The following is a 17,101-nucleotide window of genomic DNA, read 5'->3' as shown; positions in this document are numbered from 1 at the left end:
TAGCACCCTCCAGCATGTTGGCCACGCCTCCTAATTTGCATACACTCCTCAATCCTCAAATGCCCAATCCTAAATCCCCAAAACCTCAAACCTAAATGGCTAAATGATTAAATGCCCAATCCTACATACAAAATACCCAATCCTATATACCAAATGCCCAATCCCATATACAAAATTCATTTTCAATTGGACTTTTAGTTTCAAATTTTGACTTTTAGTTTAGGTTGAAAACTTTCAGTTTTAGACTTTTAGTTTATATTGTGACTGAAATATCCCTCCATAGCGTTATAGCGTCTGTACACGTTACGTCTAAAGACATTTCTGCCTAAATGGCCTTCCATATAGGTCTGCAGCCTCCCCATATAGCGTAAAACAGTCACAGGCAGCGAGGCAGGAGTGACGTGTAACGTGTCAGCTGTCACCTGACACGCAAAGATTTCACCTCCTCGAGATGTACATGCATGTCCAACCCCCTTCACGTTTCCGTATTGTCTGTTATGTAATCGTAAACTAGGAAATTCTGCATGTAGGCTACATCTGAAACACGCGGGTGCAAGACAAAAATGAGTGAAATAAAACAAGATGAAGTGAACTCCACAAATCAAAAGGTTGCAAAAGCAGATGAAATAGACTGGGCTGCAACGAAAGCGCACTATGAAAACTTGAAATCGAAGAAACCGAGACCCGTAAGTAAATACTTCAAGACCCACCCTTAGGCAATGTTACAGTACGCGCTACTTTAGCTGACGTGAACATTTCAGTCATTTCTTTAGATGTTGATGACAGTTATTATGTTTTTAAACAGCCTAAACCAAAACATGCAGTTACAATCGCTGTTTCGTCTCGGACCTTATTTGATATGGTGAAGGAGAGGAAGCTATTTGAGGAAGAAGGGCTTGAGAAGTATGTGGAGTATCAGCAAGAACACGAGAATGAGCCGCTTAAACCCGGTCCTGCTTTTCCTTTTGTTAAGGTAAGAACTCTTAACACTTTAGTCTATAATAAATAAGAAGGAAATATGTTCGTTTGACTTAAGAGGTAAAGGGTGTTTGCACTGGCAAACCAGCTTTACGGTGTTATGGATCAACTGGGGATCGTGTTAACTGGGGACATGCGCGTGCACGCATATCATTTTACCTGATTTCTCAGCAGATGTAAGAACGCGACAGGTTCGCGAATAAAGCACACATCCCTTTAAATGTTAATTCTGTTACCTATATGAGATCGATTTGATTGTTCGGTTCATGCTCCCGTTTATAGGACGTTCACTAATCGTTTCATGGTTGACTAAACCACGTTAAAATTTGACAGCCGTTTCAGTGTTTATAAAACTTGTCAAGGAATTTAGGAAAAAGGGTTTCGATTTTAACTATTATTAATAACTAGTTTTATTACTTTTATTTTCTCTTTTTGTGAAAATAAGTGAATTCTTAGACTTTTTGGCAAAGTTGTAAGAAGTCTGTGGATGGAAAGCCCATCTTTACATTTAAAAAAATATGAAGGAGTCATCCCTAGAGGTGATGTGCTCAAGGAACTACCCACACCCCATAAACAGGTACAGCCAGAAGGGAGCAGAAGTTTATATTCCCCTGCAGCATTGAGAAGTGGGATGTTAAGTAGTAGGCCAGATAGCTAGGCCAATTGTTTATTACATTTTTTTGTGTTTTCCCAAAAACTGCAAAATATGACTTATTCCAACAGTTTAATAGGGTGACAATATCTTAATTAACCTTAAATGATCAATTTTGTATTTCATTTGTCTTGCTTTCATATAGCACTACAGTTCACAACATTAGAAAGTTCTGTTTTAATTCAGAAATCACTGGCACAATTTACCCCAGCGTATTCTCCCCAAAGGCACAACTTACACAACGTCAGGGTCAAGTTGTGTCACAAGACCACTTTTTCCCCAAAAGCTATATTTCTGAAACAATTGATTTCACATCCAAAGTTATTGTTCTCAGGGATGCACCACATCTTGAAATATATGTACATTCTCAAGTTAAAGGCATTTCAGTCATGACCTTACTTTAAAGTCACTTTGACTAAAAACTGGCACAACTCACCCCACTTTCCCTAAAGGAGCGCAGATACATCCCAAGTTAACACAATCCCCAGTTGATGGAACTTCAAAAACAGCAACTTTTTATGCAAATCTCTGTAGTATTTGAACCCATTAATTAGTGAAGTTTAGCAAAACATTTATATTATTTTAAGCTCTCTTTATATGAAAACACATTTATTTTGCTTAACCTCCTAATTGAACAACCTTTTATATTATTTTACAGCGTAGTTAAACAGTATTCTTCCGCTGCCTAGCTGAACCAGCTTTATTGTTTATTTACCAAAGAAGAACTGGTTGAGCCTGCAACTAAGTTTTGTGTCTTTGCTGGTGTCGCCCTTGGATTGCTCACTAGACATATGATATATATTATGATCAGAGCCATATCTAGAGACTTCGAAGCCCCATGAAGTAAATACTGATGTGAGTCCCCATAACATGCTTGTAAAGTAAACTCACAGAGCAGCTGGATATGAAGTCCATGTCTTTTATAGTGAGACGCAGATGCTAAAAACTCAATGAGCATCACAAGTGGTCCCTAGCACCAATATAACAACGTCAAGGTGACCCAAATTTTGATTTCCTGTCTCGAAGGTAGTTTGTCGGTCCTGCTCCCCTATCTCTGCTCAACCCTTTCAGGGCTCCAGACTGCGTCAAAAATGGTCGCTTTTGCAACCAAAAATATAAATTTGCAAGTGATATTTTTGCAGAGATCGCCACTGGTGACCATCAAAATTGACTTGTTTTTAAAATTGGTTGCAGCTGGCCAATTTCCTGCACGCTCAGTGCCAGAACAGCTCTCCGTTGTCAGATGTCTTTACAAAAAAAACACTGTATGCAATGCCTGTCATTGGGATCATCAGGTGGTGCAGCATTACGCCATAATGGAGCCGCTGTTTCGTTATCAGCACATGAGGCACTGAGGACAGTGTTGTTTATTTCTTCCTAAAGAGCTATAATAGTAGCTGTATTAACTGTATCTCTCGGCTGTTAAGGTGTTTATTGTTTTTGTTGCATCCATGTATATATTTATATATGTATATATATATATATATTTCTTGATAAGTTTCCTTAATTGAACGTGGTGTACATCATTGTAATGTTTTTAGCCAGGAAAAATCCTAAAACTATGTGATTTAAAAAATTTAAGTTAATGTTATGTGGTTCTAAAAACGTATATGGCGCCTGTTTTTCCCCTATAGGAGCCAATGGCTCCATAATTTGTTTTTTATCTGGAGCCCTTACTTTCCTGTCACCCCTCTACTGTCCTATCCCAGTAAATACAAAAAGCCACTAAAAATATAACTTGCAACCAAGGTCCCAACTGTCATCCTTACCTAATGCCCGGCCTCACCACAAGAGAATTGTGACGATGTATTTTCATAGTTTTTTTATTTTCTGTTTAATGCAAAAAATAGCTGTGTTGCAATTGTTCATACTGTTAAAAGAGCTATAGAGTGAAATTGAATTGAAAACAAAAATATTGTATTCATACAGGCACTGATGACCGTAAATGAACGTCTCAGAACTCTCTATCCAGACAGTGAAGAGCTGTTTGACATCGTTCTCATGACAAACAATCACGCCCAGGTTGGGGTGCGACTCATGAACAGTATAAATCACTATGGTATGCCTATTATTTCTCACCGTATTTTGTAAACTGTTCTATCAGATTCTTATTAAAATGTTTTATCTTCTGGCTCATCCTGGCATTGTAATGGCATTGTGATGACATATCAACATTTTTAAAGCTAGTAGTAAGATGTAAATAATCTTTTTCCACTCATCAGATCTGACCATAGAACGCTTCTGCATGACTGGAGGTCAAAGCCCTATCGGCTACCTCAAGGCCTACATGACTAACCTGTATCTCTCTAAAGACACCAAGAAAGTCCAGGAGGCCATTGAGGAGGGTAAATTGTTAACAACTGTTCTGTAATAAAGTTTTTAACTATACAGTTAAATTAGCCCCTACATGTATACATTTACAAAACAGGGTCACACTTGCATAATCTTATTGACGTTAATAAATGTGAATGAATTCATGAGCATCAGTTCACACGTTCATAGCACATTTGGATTGCTTTAGATTTGTGTGTGCTTGTTTTGAGATTTCCATGTTATGCACAGTTTTCAAATTGAGATCTTTTAGTTTTCAGAGTTTTCAGTTTTCAGCCAATCAGAATATGCCTTGCTCAAAGCTGGGACCAAAGAAGCATAACTTTGGGTGTTACTGATCTATAAGTGACAATCAGTGAAGTGGAGTCTTGGAGAATTATGCTGTAATATGATCCTATTATAAGATGTTTGCATCTGCTTTGCCATGAACCACTCCCGTTTCCTAAAAAAGCAGTTAGATACTCTAGAATATCATCATGTGCTGAGGCATTAATGTTTGTGCTGATGGAAATGACTAGTAGTCAAACCTGTTCCTTAGAAGGTTGCGCCCTAATACTTTTGTCCATATACAGTAGCATATGTGTAATGCTGACTCTAAGCCACTACTGTATGTGTCTGCATGAAATCTAATTCTGATAAAATCAATGTTTGGTTTGGTTTCCATTCCAAAAGGTATAGCAGCAGCTATCATGTTCAATCCTGATATGGCGATGGAGCTCTCCGAGACTCAACTGCGTGTGGCCTTCGATGGGGACGCTGTGCTTTTCTCTGATGAGTCAGAGATCATTGTTAAGCAGCATGGCCTGGACACATTCTTTGAGCATGAAAAGCAGCATGAGAACAAGCCACTTGCTCAGGTACAGTATGTCTCAAGGGCCTTCATCACTATTAGCTATTTGTTGCTACATCAAGTGAATACATGGCATTCTCTGACTCCAGTCATCTAAGAAAGTGTTTCCCAATCCTGGTCCTGGAGTCCAACACTACACATTTTCTATGTCACTCTAATCTTACACACTCTTCTGAGGTCTTGGAGATGTTACTAATGAGCTGTAGAGGTCGACTGTTCGGCCGGCCGATTAAGCTAAGCTTAGCGCAGTGAAGTGAAGTAACGCTGCCTCCAGCGACATAGCACTGTGATGTCCTCCTATGCCTGCTAACTTTGAAACACCTGATAACGTCACAACAAAACGATAAGATTTAAATTATTATTATCATTCCTTCTTAATCTAGCCTTATTTATTTCATTGATTAAATATGTTGCTACTTGAGAATGCAAATAACATTTTGGAACTCTATTGTTAGCAAGCCTTCAACCACATAGTTTAGGCTACATGAATGCACCGGTACCAAAACCTGGTGACAAGCCCAGCGGCTAAATTATTATAGATGTCCACATTGTATAGCTAGATAAACTCCAACGTTATCAATTGTTTCTGTACCAGATAATTTCTCTCCCTCTGAGGCTGCGTGTGGGAGAACTCTCACTCTGCAGCAATGACTTGTTAAAAAATTGAAATTCTGGCTAAAGCGTGCACGTTAACTTCCCTGCTTAAATGTGTCTTGTGGTTTGGACTCTGTTTATATTTGGTATTAAGATGCGTTTTGGTCGATCTTTCTATCAAATGGACGAAATAAGTGCACACAATTTACAAATGACTGATAAACATACAGAGAGAAGCTTTTTGTTCCTGCTCTGGCAGCCGTGAAAAATGCTGAACACTGTAAGTCTGTGTTAGAAATCTGAAATTGACAGAAAACATTCTGCTTGATTGATACATTTTTCATCATTAAACCAACCTTCAGCCAAAGTTTAAATCCTGACCTGTTGTTTCCCCTCGTTTACGCATTATGTCCGTATGCGTTTTTTTGTGGCTGTTTAAATGCATTCGACCACTTTCCTTTCAGGTTGTCTACTGTCCTATAAAATAGAAAAAGGCACAAAACATGCTTCAGAACAGTTTGAGAAGGTCCTTAAAAGTTTTAGCAATATATTATTACTATGAATTCGACTGCTTTCTTGTACCCTGAAATAAACAATCAATATTTCTCAATCAAGTGCACAGATTTGAAGAGACGTGTATTCAATAAATGTTTAATTTAAGCAATAATCTGTATAACTTATTATTACTTAATTCGATTTTATGAGATGAAGACGGAATATATGCCTAACATATTGGCCTCATACAGTATATGGGTCAGCAGCAGGCCTGATTTCTAAAAATCGGCATCGACCAGAGAAAAACCCATATTGGTTGACCACTAATGAGCTGATACTGTAAGTTGAAACAGGTGTGTTTGATTAGAGAGATATGGAAAATGTGCAGTGCTGGGGTACTCCAGGACCAGGATTGGGAAACACTGATCTAAGAGAAAACAAGCTACACCAACAAATAAAAAATATTATCTGCCTTAGTGTAATTTAATCATAACTTTTCATAAAATCTACTAAGTATAATTATGTTCCTGTTTTTAACAAAATGTTTTTTGTCAAAATATCGATAAAAGCTTGGGAAGAAAATCTACTCATTTTGGATGTTAAGATTGAATTGTTTTCTCTGAGTATTGAACAAATTGTTAAGTAAATCCCACTCAATTTTATTATGTTAAACCCATTTCAATAGGTCGAATTAAGTTTACTTATTTATTTTGTGTTGAGACTACATAAATAATTTGTGTAGGATCTGAAGTTCCCAGCATGCTTTTTATCTGACTGCATTAAGATATACATTTTCAAGATTAACTGTCATTTTAAATGTTTTTCAGTAAAAGAAAGACTTGTTCTTGTTTCTTGTTGATTCATCTTTGAATTTAGGAGAGTTTTGTTATTATTCTTAAGTTAGGGTTTTTTAAGTTGTTGTCTGAGGGAGGCACGATATTTGTCATGTCACTTATTGAGCAGTAATTGTTCTAATGCCAGTAAAGAGACCACCATTTTATGTTTACTTAGATATTTGAACAAAAACTAAATGTATTTAATAAGTAGAATTGATTTTTATTCTGGTTAATTAGTTGTACTTGAATTGTAGCACCAAATTTTATTTTTAAAATGTTGTGCAAATTGTTTTTTGATTCTGCAAGTCTTTTTTTCAGTGACGTCACTGTACATTAGGTTTGCTACTAGCTGTACATTCACACACATATATGATTTTATATTTTTATATATATATACACTCACCTAAAGGATTATTAGGAACGCCTGTTCAGTTTCTCTTTAATGCAATTATTATTAATGCAACAACCAATCACATGGCAGTTGCTTCAATGTATTTAGGGGTGTGGTCCTGGTCAAGACAATCTCCTGAACTCTAAACTGAATGTCAGAATGGGAAAGAAAGGTGATTTAAGCTATTTTTGCGTGGCATGGTTGTTGGTGCCAGACGGGCCGGTCTGAGTATTTCACAATCTGCTCTGTTACTGGGATTTTCACGCGCAACCATTTCTAGGGTTTACAAAGAATGGTGTGAAAAGGGAAAAACATCCAGTATGCGGCAGTCCTGTGGGCGAAAATGCCTTGTTGATGCTAGAGGTCAGAGGAGAATGGGCCGACTGATTCAAGAGCAACTTTGACTGAAATATCCACTCGTTATAACCGGGGTATGCAGCAAAGCATTTGTGAAGCCACAACACGCACAACCTTGAGGCGGATGGGCTACAACGACAGAAGACCCCACCGGGTACCACTCATCTCCACTACAAATAGGAAAAAGAGGCTACAATTTGCACAAGCTCACCAAAATTGGACAGTTGAAGACTGGAAAAATGTTGCCTGGTCTGATGAGTCTCGATTTCTGTTGAGAAATTCAGATGGTAGAGTCAGAATTTGGCATAAACAGAATGAGAACATTGATCCATCATGCCTTGTTACCACTCTGCAGGCTGGTGGTGGTGGTGTAATGGTGTGTGGGATGTTTTCTCGGCACACTTTAGGCCCCTTAGTGCCAATTGGGCATCGTCTAAATGCCACGGCCTACCTGAGCATTGTTTCTGACCATGTCCATCCCTTTATGACCACCATGTACCCATCCTCTGATGGCTACTTCCAGCAGGATAATGCATCATGTCACAAAGCTCGAATAATTTCAAATTGGTTTCTTGAACATGACAATGAGTTCACTGTACTAAAATGGCCCCCACAGTCACCAGATCTCAACCCAATAGAGCATCTTTGGGATGTGGTGGAACGGGAGCTTCGTGCCCTGGATGTGCATCCCACAAATCTCCATCAACTGCAAGATGCTATCCTATCAATATGGGCCAACATTTCTAAAGAATGCTTTAATGCACCTTGTTGAATCAATGCAACGTAGAATTAAGGCAGTTCTGAAGGCGAAAGGGGGTCAAACACAGTATTAGTATGGTGTTCCTAATAATCCTTTAGGTGATTGTGTATATATATATATATATATATGTGGTCATGCAAGCAGTAATATTGTCTTTACACGCCTTACAAAGGAATTTTGTCAATGAATGCTATTATATTTACTATTTGTATTGCACATTTTGGTTGACTCCCTATTAGTCATCTTTACCCTGAGGTGTAACGTTTATGGTTGCTTTAGAATTAGCACCTCCCAGTAATAGACTATTACCTCTACCTTTTACAGGGTCCACTTAAGTGTCTTCTAGAGGCTCTTGGGAAGCTTCAGAAAAAAATCTATGCCAAGAATGAACGACTGGACTGCCCTATTCGTACGTTTTTGGTGACGGCCAGAAGTGCAGCCAGCTCAGGGGCTCGTGTGCTTAAGACACTTAGAAGCTGGGGCCTGGAGATTGATGAGGCTTTGTTCCTTGCTGGGGCTCCTAAAGGGCCTCTGCTGCAGAAGATTCGCCCACACATCTTCTTTGATGACCAGATGTTCCACATTGAGGGTGCCAAGGAGATGGGCACTATTTCTGCACATGTGCCATATGGAATAGGACAGAACTATAACAAAGGGAAACTGATTGAACAACCAGAAAAACTGCAAAAATAAGCGATTACTCTCCAGATGCTACAGGTCATACTTAAATTACAAATGAAGTTCATTACATTATTAGATGTTTAAAGCATTTTACCAATTATAGAATGTAAGGATTGTTGTGGGGGTTGGAAACAGGAGGATATCCATTTGTGTCCTTGCAAAGTTTTTCGAATTCTTTACTTCTGTCTGCCTACACATGTATCTGCTTGTCTATCTATCCATAGAATATTTTAGAAACTTACCGATTGTATGTATTCACATTAGTTAACATTTATTTAAATGATTTATTTTAAATATAAAAAGTAAATTGTATTTCTAGAGTCATTTGGAAATTGCCACATTTTTATATTTATCTGCATATCTATGTTTCTGTAAACTTAGTTTTCAGTTCCTAACATTGATCCTGTTAATTTTGAGTGTCTTTTTGTGAAAATTACTTTTCATGCTGTTGTGGAATTTTCTCATTCTTTAAACTAGGTGAGTGAGCCGAGATAAACGCAAAACACAGAGAGGCACGAGTTACTTTGCAAAGTATTTTATTGTCGTTTAATCTGCATCAAAAGCAAAGAGATGGTGCAGAGAAAAGGCCCTCTTTCCTCCTGCACACAGAGTATATATTTTAAAACGTGACACCCCCTCCCTTTGCCCACTAGCAAGAATCCCAAGCTGGTTTACGAGAAGTGATGCCCGTTATTCCAAACAGAACATCTTGGCCTCTTCTCGAGGGCAAAGGCAGAGTGGTATGACGCGTATAGAGAAAAACATGATAACAAAATAAGAAAACATAGAACATGGACATATCATGAAGCAAGATTAGAAAATTTCTATTACAATGCTAACAAAATTTTTACTATTGGTAACATTTATAGGCCACCCTCTGCTCCGTCTGATTCTACACTGTGTATTCTGTCAACTATTAATTATCTTGTGAAGCACCATGAATTTATTATTTTGGGTGACTTTAACAAAAATTGGTTGGACCGTTCCTCTGTTAATGATAGAAATGTATTTGGTAGTATCTGAGTCAGTTAATTAATGAGCCTACTAGAGTTGATTCTCGTTCTTCATCCTTGTTGGATTGGATACTTGTTACTTTCCTGTAGCTCTGTGGTAAGAGCATTGCGTTAACAACGCAAGGTTGTGGGTTCGATTCCAGGGGATTCAAGATACCTGTGTAAAATTCAATGTAAGTCCAAAGCGTCTGCAAAATGCTTAAATGTAAATGTTACTAATCCTGAAAGGATAATTAAATCTGGTGTACTGTCAGATTGTTTAAGTGATCACTCGATTATATATTGTATATGGAAAATTAAAACCCCAAGTTCTCCACCTAAATACATCAAACTGAGACAGCGTAAAAATTTGAACGTTGATAATTTTATTCAAGACCTAATTGATATAAATTGGGATAGGTTTCAGTTAATTCCATCTGTTGAGGATGCCCTGATTTCTTTTCATTCTGAGGTTACAAATAAATAAGCATGTCAAGTCAGCTTTATTTATATAGTGCTTTTTACAATTTTCATTGTTACAAAGCAGCTGTACAAGAAAACATTGACTATAAGTAAAACATAAAAACTTATGGAAGTCAAAACACAGGTCAAATATCAGACACACAATCAATTCCTATATGCAGTGTTAATTAAATAAGACTATCAAATTCTAGCAGCCCCCCCGGCCAGGCAAACAGTGCAAAACAGTATGCAAACAGCGGCGAGGAACCCAAAACTCCATTGGAGGAGAAAAACAACAGGCCTAACCAGGGGATTCCAGTTCCCCTCTGGCAAAAACTGCTGCCTCTGCACAAGCTCAACAGTGCTTGCACAACAAGGCAAAATAAAAAAAAGTTAGATTTAAAATTATCATTAATAATCTAATAGCGACTGAAGTTTTGTATAGTTGCCACATCCTTCGTCCAGCATTTTTCAGGTCTGGGAATGGATTGCGCCCTGCCCGCTCCGGTAACCTTGTACTGCATCCTGCCCGCTCTGGTAACCTTGGAAAAATGAGACAAAACTGGCTGAGAGTAGAGTTCTGTTCTGCACTCTTTGATGCAACATATACATCAGTTATTATTGGAAGTGTCCCTGGTTCCGGTTGATCTAACTAGTGCAGCCTAGATCTTTGAAATATATATATTATGATAGTGTAGTGTATGCAAGATTAAAAAGATGCGTCTTTAGTCTAGATTTAAACTGACAGTGTGTCTGCCTCCCGGACAGTGCAGGGAAGACTGTTCCAAAGTTTAGGCGCTAGATAGGAAAAGGATCTGCCGACTGCATTTGATTTTGAAATTCTAGGAATTACCAACTGACCTGACACCTGAGAGCGTAGTGCACGTGATGGACTATAATACGTTAGAAGTTCTCTCAAGTAGTGAGGAGCTAAACCATGCAAGGCTTTATAGGTAATAAGCAAGATTTTAAAGTTTATTCGATGCTTTATAGTTAACCAGTGCAAGGTTGACAGAACCAGGCTAATATGCTCATACTTTTTTGTACGCGTAAGAACTCGAGCTGCCGCATTTTGGACCAGTTGGAGTTTTTGTAATAGGCCTGCAGGGCAACCACCTAATAGTGCATTACAGTAATCTAGTCTTGCTGTCATAAAGGCACGATTGTCAGCTGGAGTGCCCATGAACTCCAGTAGAGGGCACTCCACACAGAACTCCATTTCCCAGAAACCCATGCTAACCGCCACCAGGTGTCTTATATCACAGACAATCACCACCAGATGATTCCCATTACCACCTCACTATATATACTGTGTTCAGACTCTCATTTAGGGTGAAGTCTTGTTTAGCCAGTCTGACATTTCTGAGCGGTTCCCTGTGTTTATTACTTACGTGTGTTATCTTGGACTGTTTATTAGGGATGGGCAAATGAAGCCTCATGAAACAATGAGGCTTTCCCCTGAATGTTTCGGGAAAAGATTCGAAGCATCAAGAGTGTCGAGAACAGCGCCATCTGGTGCTTATTTCAAATAAAGCAGCCAGAAGCCTGTGGAAGAAGCTCTGTCAGTTGACGCAAACACAACACACTCCAGTTTCATTGTTATGTTCAAATAAAAGCTCCTTGTCACATACCAGGCATCTCACCTTCTGAAAAAGGTCATATGAAAGTAAGAAATTACATACAACAATAAAATAAGTTAAATATTAAAGAATAAATTAATATATACATACATTTTATATAGTATATATATAGTTTTTTTCAAATTGTAATCTTTTTTTAATGCATACAAACATTGGAAGCTGTAAAGTCAAAATATTCCTAGATTGGAGAAATCTTTCTTTTTTGGCTGTGCCATTGCTGCCTTACAAACCCTTCACCAAATACCAACACCAAATTACCTAAAAAACAAAACAAAATAAAAACATTTACAAATCAGCTGTCAAAATTGCAATTAAACCTAAATAAAAACGTTATGAACATGTTTTATAAACACCATTATTGAATATACCTACTTGTTTATTTATAATATACATTTTACATGCAGAATGACATCTTTTTATAATGATGATATGAGCTGTTCACAGCTTTAAACTATGACAATCTCAGTCTTGTTTTTGACTACTTTAATGGATCTTTCAGTGATACTGTTTCAGCACATGAGATGAAGAAGAAAGGAATTAATGTGGAAAAAAACATAAACTTGTTCGCTCATAGCATTGTTATGTGTGAGTTTGCTGCGTCTGACTACGCAGCGCTTCTTAAAGTATAATGTGTAGGCTAAGCTTGCTTTTATCAACAAAAACACGTGATGCAATACGAACCATATCGTGTGGACATTTATATAGACAGGCAGCTTAATGAGTGGGTCTTTACTTTTGCTTTGCGTGAGGTAAAATTTGCTTGTTCTGTAGCCTACTTTAGAAATGATCACGATCTATAAGATTCGCTTGAGAAGTAGACTGTGGATGTCTTTTGGAATCGATCACGCCATAAAATCATCAGATTGCAACACTAAAAAGCAGAGTACTTGAGGCGTACTCAATCAAATACACAGTACTATTCCGTGGATACCCGCGGACGCGGATTCCGTCTGGCCCTGCCAATAAGGTACAGCATTGTAAAATTAAGAATGTTTAGATCAGGGGGTGAGGCTTGCCATTTTTGCCTAGTTTGAAGACTAGGCAGATACTCTGATGAATCTGGACCAGAATTGGTCTGCTAAGATCTGAGAATGCCTCCAGCGTCTTTTACTCAACATCTCTACTTCTGGATACACCACTAAAGGGAGTGACATATCTGGCCGCCCCATGAGGAGACTATTTGATGTCACTGGGTCCGTATCGGCCACATCCGACGACACGTATCCCAGGGGTTTTGAGTTTAGGATGGCCTCCACTTCAAGTAAGACTGTTGTCAGGACTTCTTCCGGTTGGGAACCGAGAACCGTGTACAAGGCCGATTGTACAGATCTTATTTCCCTTTCCCAACTTCCACCGAAGTGTGGGGCCGAAGGGGGATTGAAGTTAAATCGGATTCTTTGCCGGGCTAACTGATTCTGAAGCTCCGGGGCCATCGTGGCATAGGCTTCTCGCAACTCCCGTTACCCTCCACGGAAGTTTGTTCCTTTATCTGACCATAATTCGACCGGCGTTCCTCTCCTTGCAACAAACCTTCTGAGAGCTATAAGGAAGGAATCTGTACTCATACTAGGGAGGATATCCAAGTGTACAGCTCTTGTTGTTAGGTATTTGAAGAGAATACCCCAGCGTTTCTCCATTCGTCTTCCAATTTTGACCAGTAGAGGTCCAAAGCAATCCACCCCACTAGAATGAAATGCAGGTTTATGCAATTGGAGCCGTGCCTTGGGTAGATCGGACATTCTGGGGATTGTGGGCTTGGCTCTCCATTGTAGACACTCCAGACAAATCTGCTGGAACCGCCGAATGGCTTCGCGACCTCGTAGAATCCAATAGCACTTATTTCTGCGAACAATCGCTCTGAACCAGAGTGGTGCAATTGCTGGTCATAATGGTGGATGATCAACCGTGTGACTGGATGTTTAGGGTCTAGTACAAGAGGATGTTTAATGGAGGGGTCCACACCAGTGGCTCTTCTCAAACGTCCTCCAACTCTGATCAGACCATTAGCTGGATCAATTTGTGACAAGTGACAAGGCGACTTCCGGACCTTATAGACTTCCCAGCTGTTAGCCGTTGGTAATCCTCTGGAAAGGATTCCTGGTGTACTTTCTTAAGAATGATGACCTCAGCTTGGCGGTAGTCATCAGCATCGGGGGGAGTGCCGGTAGCATGTTTTTTTCGAACCTCTAAGGCACTGCTATTCAGTAGTTCTTGCCAGATGTTGGAATTCCATCCACTGTAGTTACATAGGTTTGTGAAACCACAAAAGGCAGACTTTCGCAACTCAACATTTGCCTCCTTGGTCTCCACGTTGGGAAGTTTCGGCCAACCCTGGGAATCATCCAGTAGGAAAGTAGGTCCCTGAGTCCATCGGTTCGGGACTGTGAGGTAATGAAGTTGTTTCCCTTTCGTGAGGTCATCGGCCGGGTTATCCCGAGTGTTGACGTAACGCCAAGAACACTTCTCTGTCAATTCCTGAATTTCAGCGACTCTGTTGCCTACAAAGACTCTGTAGCGACAAGATTCCGATGCCAACCACATGAGTACTGTGGTAGAATCTGTCCAAAGAAACGTAGTCTGAATGGGTAGGGTCAACTCATTTTCAAGGAGCTTGGATAACTGAGCAGCGACTAGGCTTCCGCAGAGTTCCAGTCTCGGGATGGAGTGAGATCGTTTTGGAGTTACTCTGGAGAGAGCCAGAATGAAGGAGAGATGATGTTGACCTTTCTTATCGGTTGTCCGGAGGTAAGCTACCGCTCCGTATGCCTGTTCCGAGGCATCGGAAAAGATGTGTAGCTCATGATATTCTGTCTCCAACATGACATCAGGAGGAACATAAGGCCGTGGAAAAGTAATCTGATGAAGATTCTGCAATTCATCCTCCCAGGTGTTCCAGGAATGGAGGAGTTCAGGTGATAGGTTGGAATCATCCCACCCTCTTGCTTATTCCACAGCTGCTTAATTATAACCTTCGCTCGGGTGGTGTATGGAAGAAGCAACCCCAGTCGGTCGTATTGGGTAGCAAGAACCTTATAAAGGTTCCTTAAGGTTGGAGTCTCATAGATCACTGGTCGGTGTTTGTAATACAAAGTGTCTGCTTGCCAGTTCCAGCTCAGTCCCAATGTCAATTCAGGGACCTCTGTCTTCTCCTGTGTTAGCCACAGTTCCACACTGGTAGCTCGGGCCAAACAAGGTAAATGGCTTATCAAAGCCGGATCATTGCACGCCCACTGCCGAATGTCAAACCCAGCTCTGGAAAGAATACTCCTTAATCGATCAATCACATGCCGAGCTGCATCTGCTGTAGGTAGGCTTTGCAAACAATTATCGACGTAGAAACATTTCTCTACTGAGAACTGAATGGCTTCATCGCTCAGAGGGTGTTGTTGTATCTGCCGTTGGAGTGCATGGACGTAGCACAGCATGGACTTGAAGTCGTACCAAATGGCAGCACCTGCCACTCAAAGATCTTGGGGGCCTCAGCCATTTTTAGGTCCCGCCATAAGAAACGAAGCAAAGGACGATCTTCAGGAAGAAGACGTACCTGATGGAACATCGCTTTGATATCCCCACTTATGGCTATTGGACGTTCCCTGAAGCAGATAAGGACACCCAGCAACGATGCCCCAAGGGTAGGTCCTGGTAACAGGTGCTGATTAAGGCTTTGGCCCTGGAACTGATGAGAACAGTTAAATACAATGCGTAATTTCCCATTATGACTGACAATGTGGTGGGCAATGTACCAACATTCCACAGGTTCCGGAATGGAGCTGCTGACTTCCTGAACCGCTCCAGACTTCAAGAGTTTTTTTATTTCCTCTTTATAAACCTCAGCCTTCATTGGGTCCTTTAACAAACGCCTCTCTACACTACGGAGGGTAGGTAGGACAGACTCCTTGGGCGCCTTTAGCATAGGCATGTCACTTTGACGGAGTAAGGGTGTAGCTAACCGATGAATACCTGCCAACTTCGGGTTAAGAGTCTTGCGTTCTAGCAGCTGGAGCGCTTCTTGATCCTGCTTGGACCTAGTGGCCTCTTTGCCTGCCTGCTGGGGAACAGTATCCAGCTGCCACAACCATTGTACATTCTGAAAAAGTTCATCCTGAACTGAGATGACAGAAGTTAGGAGACGTTGTGCCTTGAGAGGCCGCCCCATGGAGGGTATAGGACCCTGGAGCATCCATCCTAATCGTGTGTGAACAGCTGCCGGCCCACCTTGGGTTGCCCATCGAATAGGCTCTATTGGAGTGATCAGATGAGGCTGATCGGATCCGATGAGGAGCAAAGGCTGGACCTCAGTCATGGTACGAATAGGAAGGCCCTGAAGATGTCTGTTCTTTCTCTGTAACTGTTCTACTGGATAAGACTGATGTGACAAGGTAAGGCGTTCTGCAGAAAAGGCATGGTTAATCTGATATGTCGTCCTTGGTTTACAGCAAGGGAGAGATCTGGAAAGAGATGGCTGAACCGTGAAGGACTTGAACATCATCTCGTACCGTTCTCAGTGGAAGATCTTCAGGGATACCACGGATGCCTAATTTCTGAACTGCCGGGGGTAGTAGAATAGTCCTCTCTGATCCATCGTCGAGGAGAGCAAAGGTGTCCAAAGTACGACCTTCATAATGCAGTTTAACAGGAACCACCTTTAACATAACTCGACTTCCTATGAATGGTTTATCCAAGTAGAATCGACTAGAAGAGGAACCTAAGGTGTTTTACAGACCAACTAATGACTGCACCTGGAGTGCGAATTTCTGGAAGGTGGCATTATCACCCCTCCTTACATCAGGACTCTCCAGGACCATGGCTATCCTCCTTAAAGCCAGCTGATGCGGTTGGCCAAATTTATCATGTAGAGTGGCCACAGTTTCCGTAAATGGCCTAGGTGAATTCAAATAAGAATCCGCAATCAGACGAGCCTCCTCTAACTTTAGATGATTGACTAAGATCTGATATTTGAAAAGCTCTGTACCTTCCGGAGGGAGCAGGTTTTCCAGCGCTATCCTGAGCCTTGCAAACTCGCCTGGATCTGGTCTACTGAATTTCGGGATCGTAGGTGTAGGTCCCTTATATACACTCTCA

At 40.4% G+C, this 17,101-nt stretch overlaps 1 protein-coding gene across 1 annotated transcript; it reads left to right on the top strand.

Annotated features, from left to right (window-relative positions):
• The first annotated feature begins 389 nt into the window (after positions 1-389).
• LOC306890066 (cytosolic 5'-nucleotidase 1A-like) lies at positions 390-10,416 on the top strand. Its single transcript, XM_079449553.1, has 6 exons — positions 390-686; positions 806-973; positions 3,560-3,689; positions 3,853-3,975; positions 4,634-4,818; positions 8,569-10,416. The coding sequence occupies exons 1-6, from the start codon at positions 564-566 to the stop codon at positions 8,935-8,937; spliced, it is 1,098 nt and encodes a 365-aa protein (XP_079305679.1). The 5' UTR covers positions 390-563; the 3' UTR covers positions 8,938-10,416.
• Positions 10,417-17,101: the final 6,685 nt, after the last annotated feature.

This window comes from Barbatula barbatula (genome assembly GCF_947034865.1).
Source record: "Barbatula barbatula genome assembly, chromosome: 2".
Classification (NCBI taxonomy): domain Eukaryota; kingdom Metazoa; phylum Chordata; class Actinopteri; order Cypriniformes; family Nemacheilidae; genus Barbatula; species Barbatula barbatula.
Note: the sequence above shows the minus strand (reverse complement) of the source record. Positions and strands in the feature narration are given on the sequence as shown.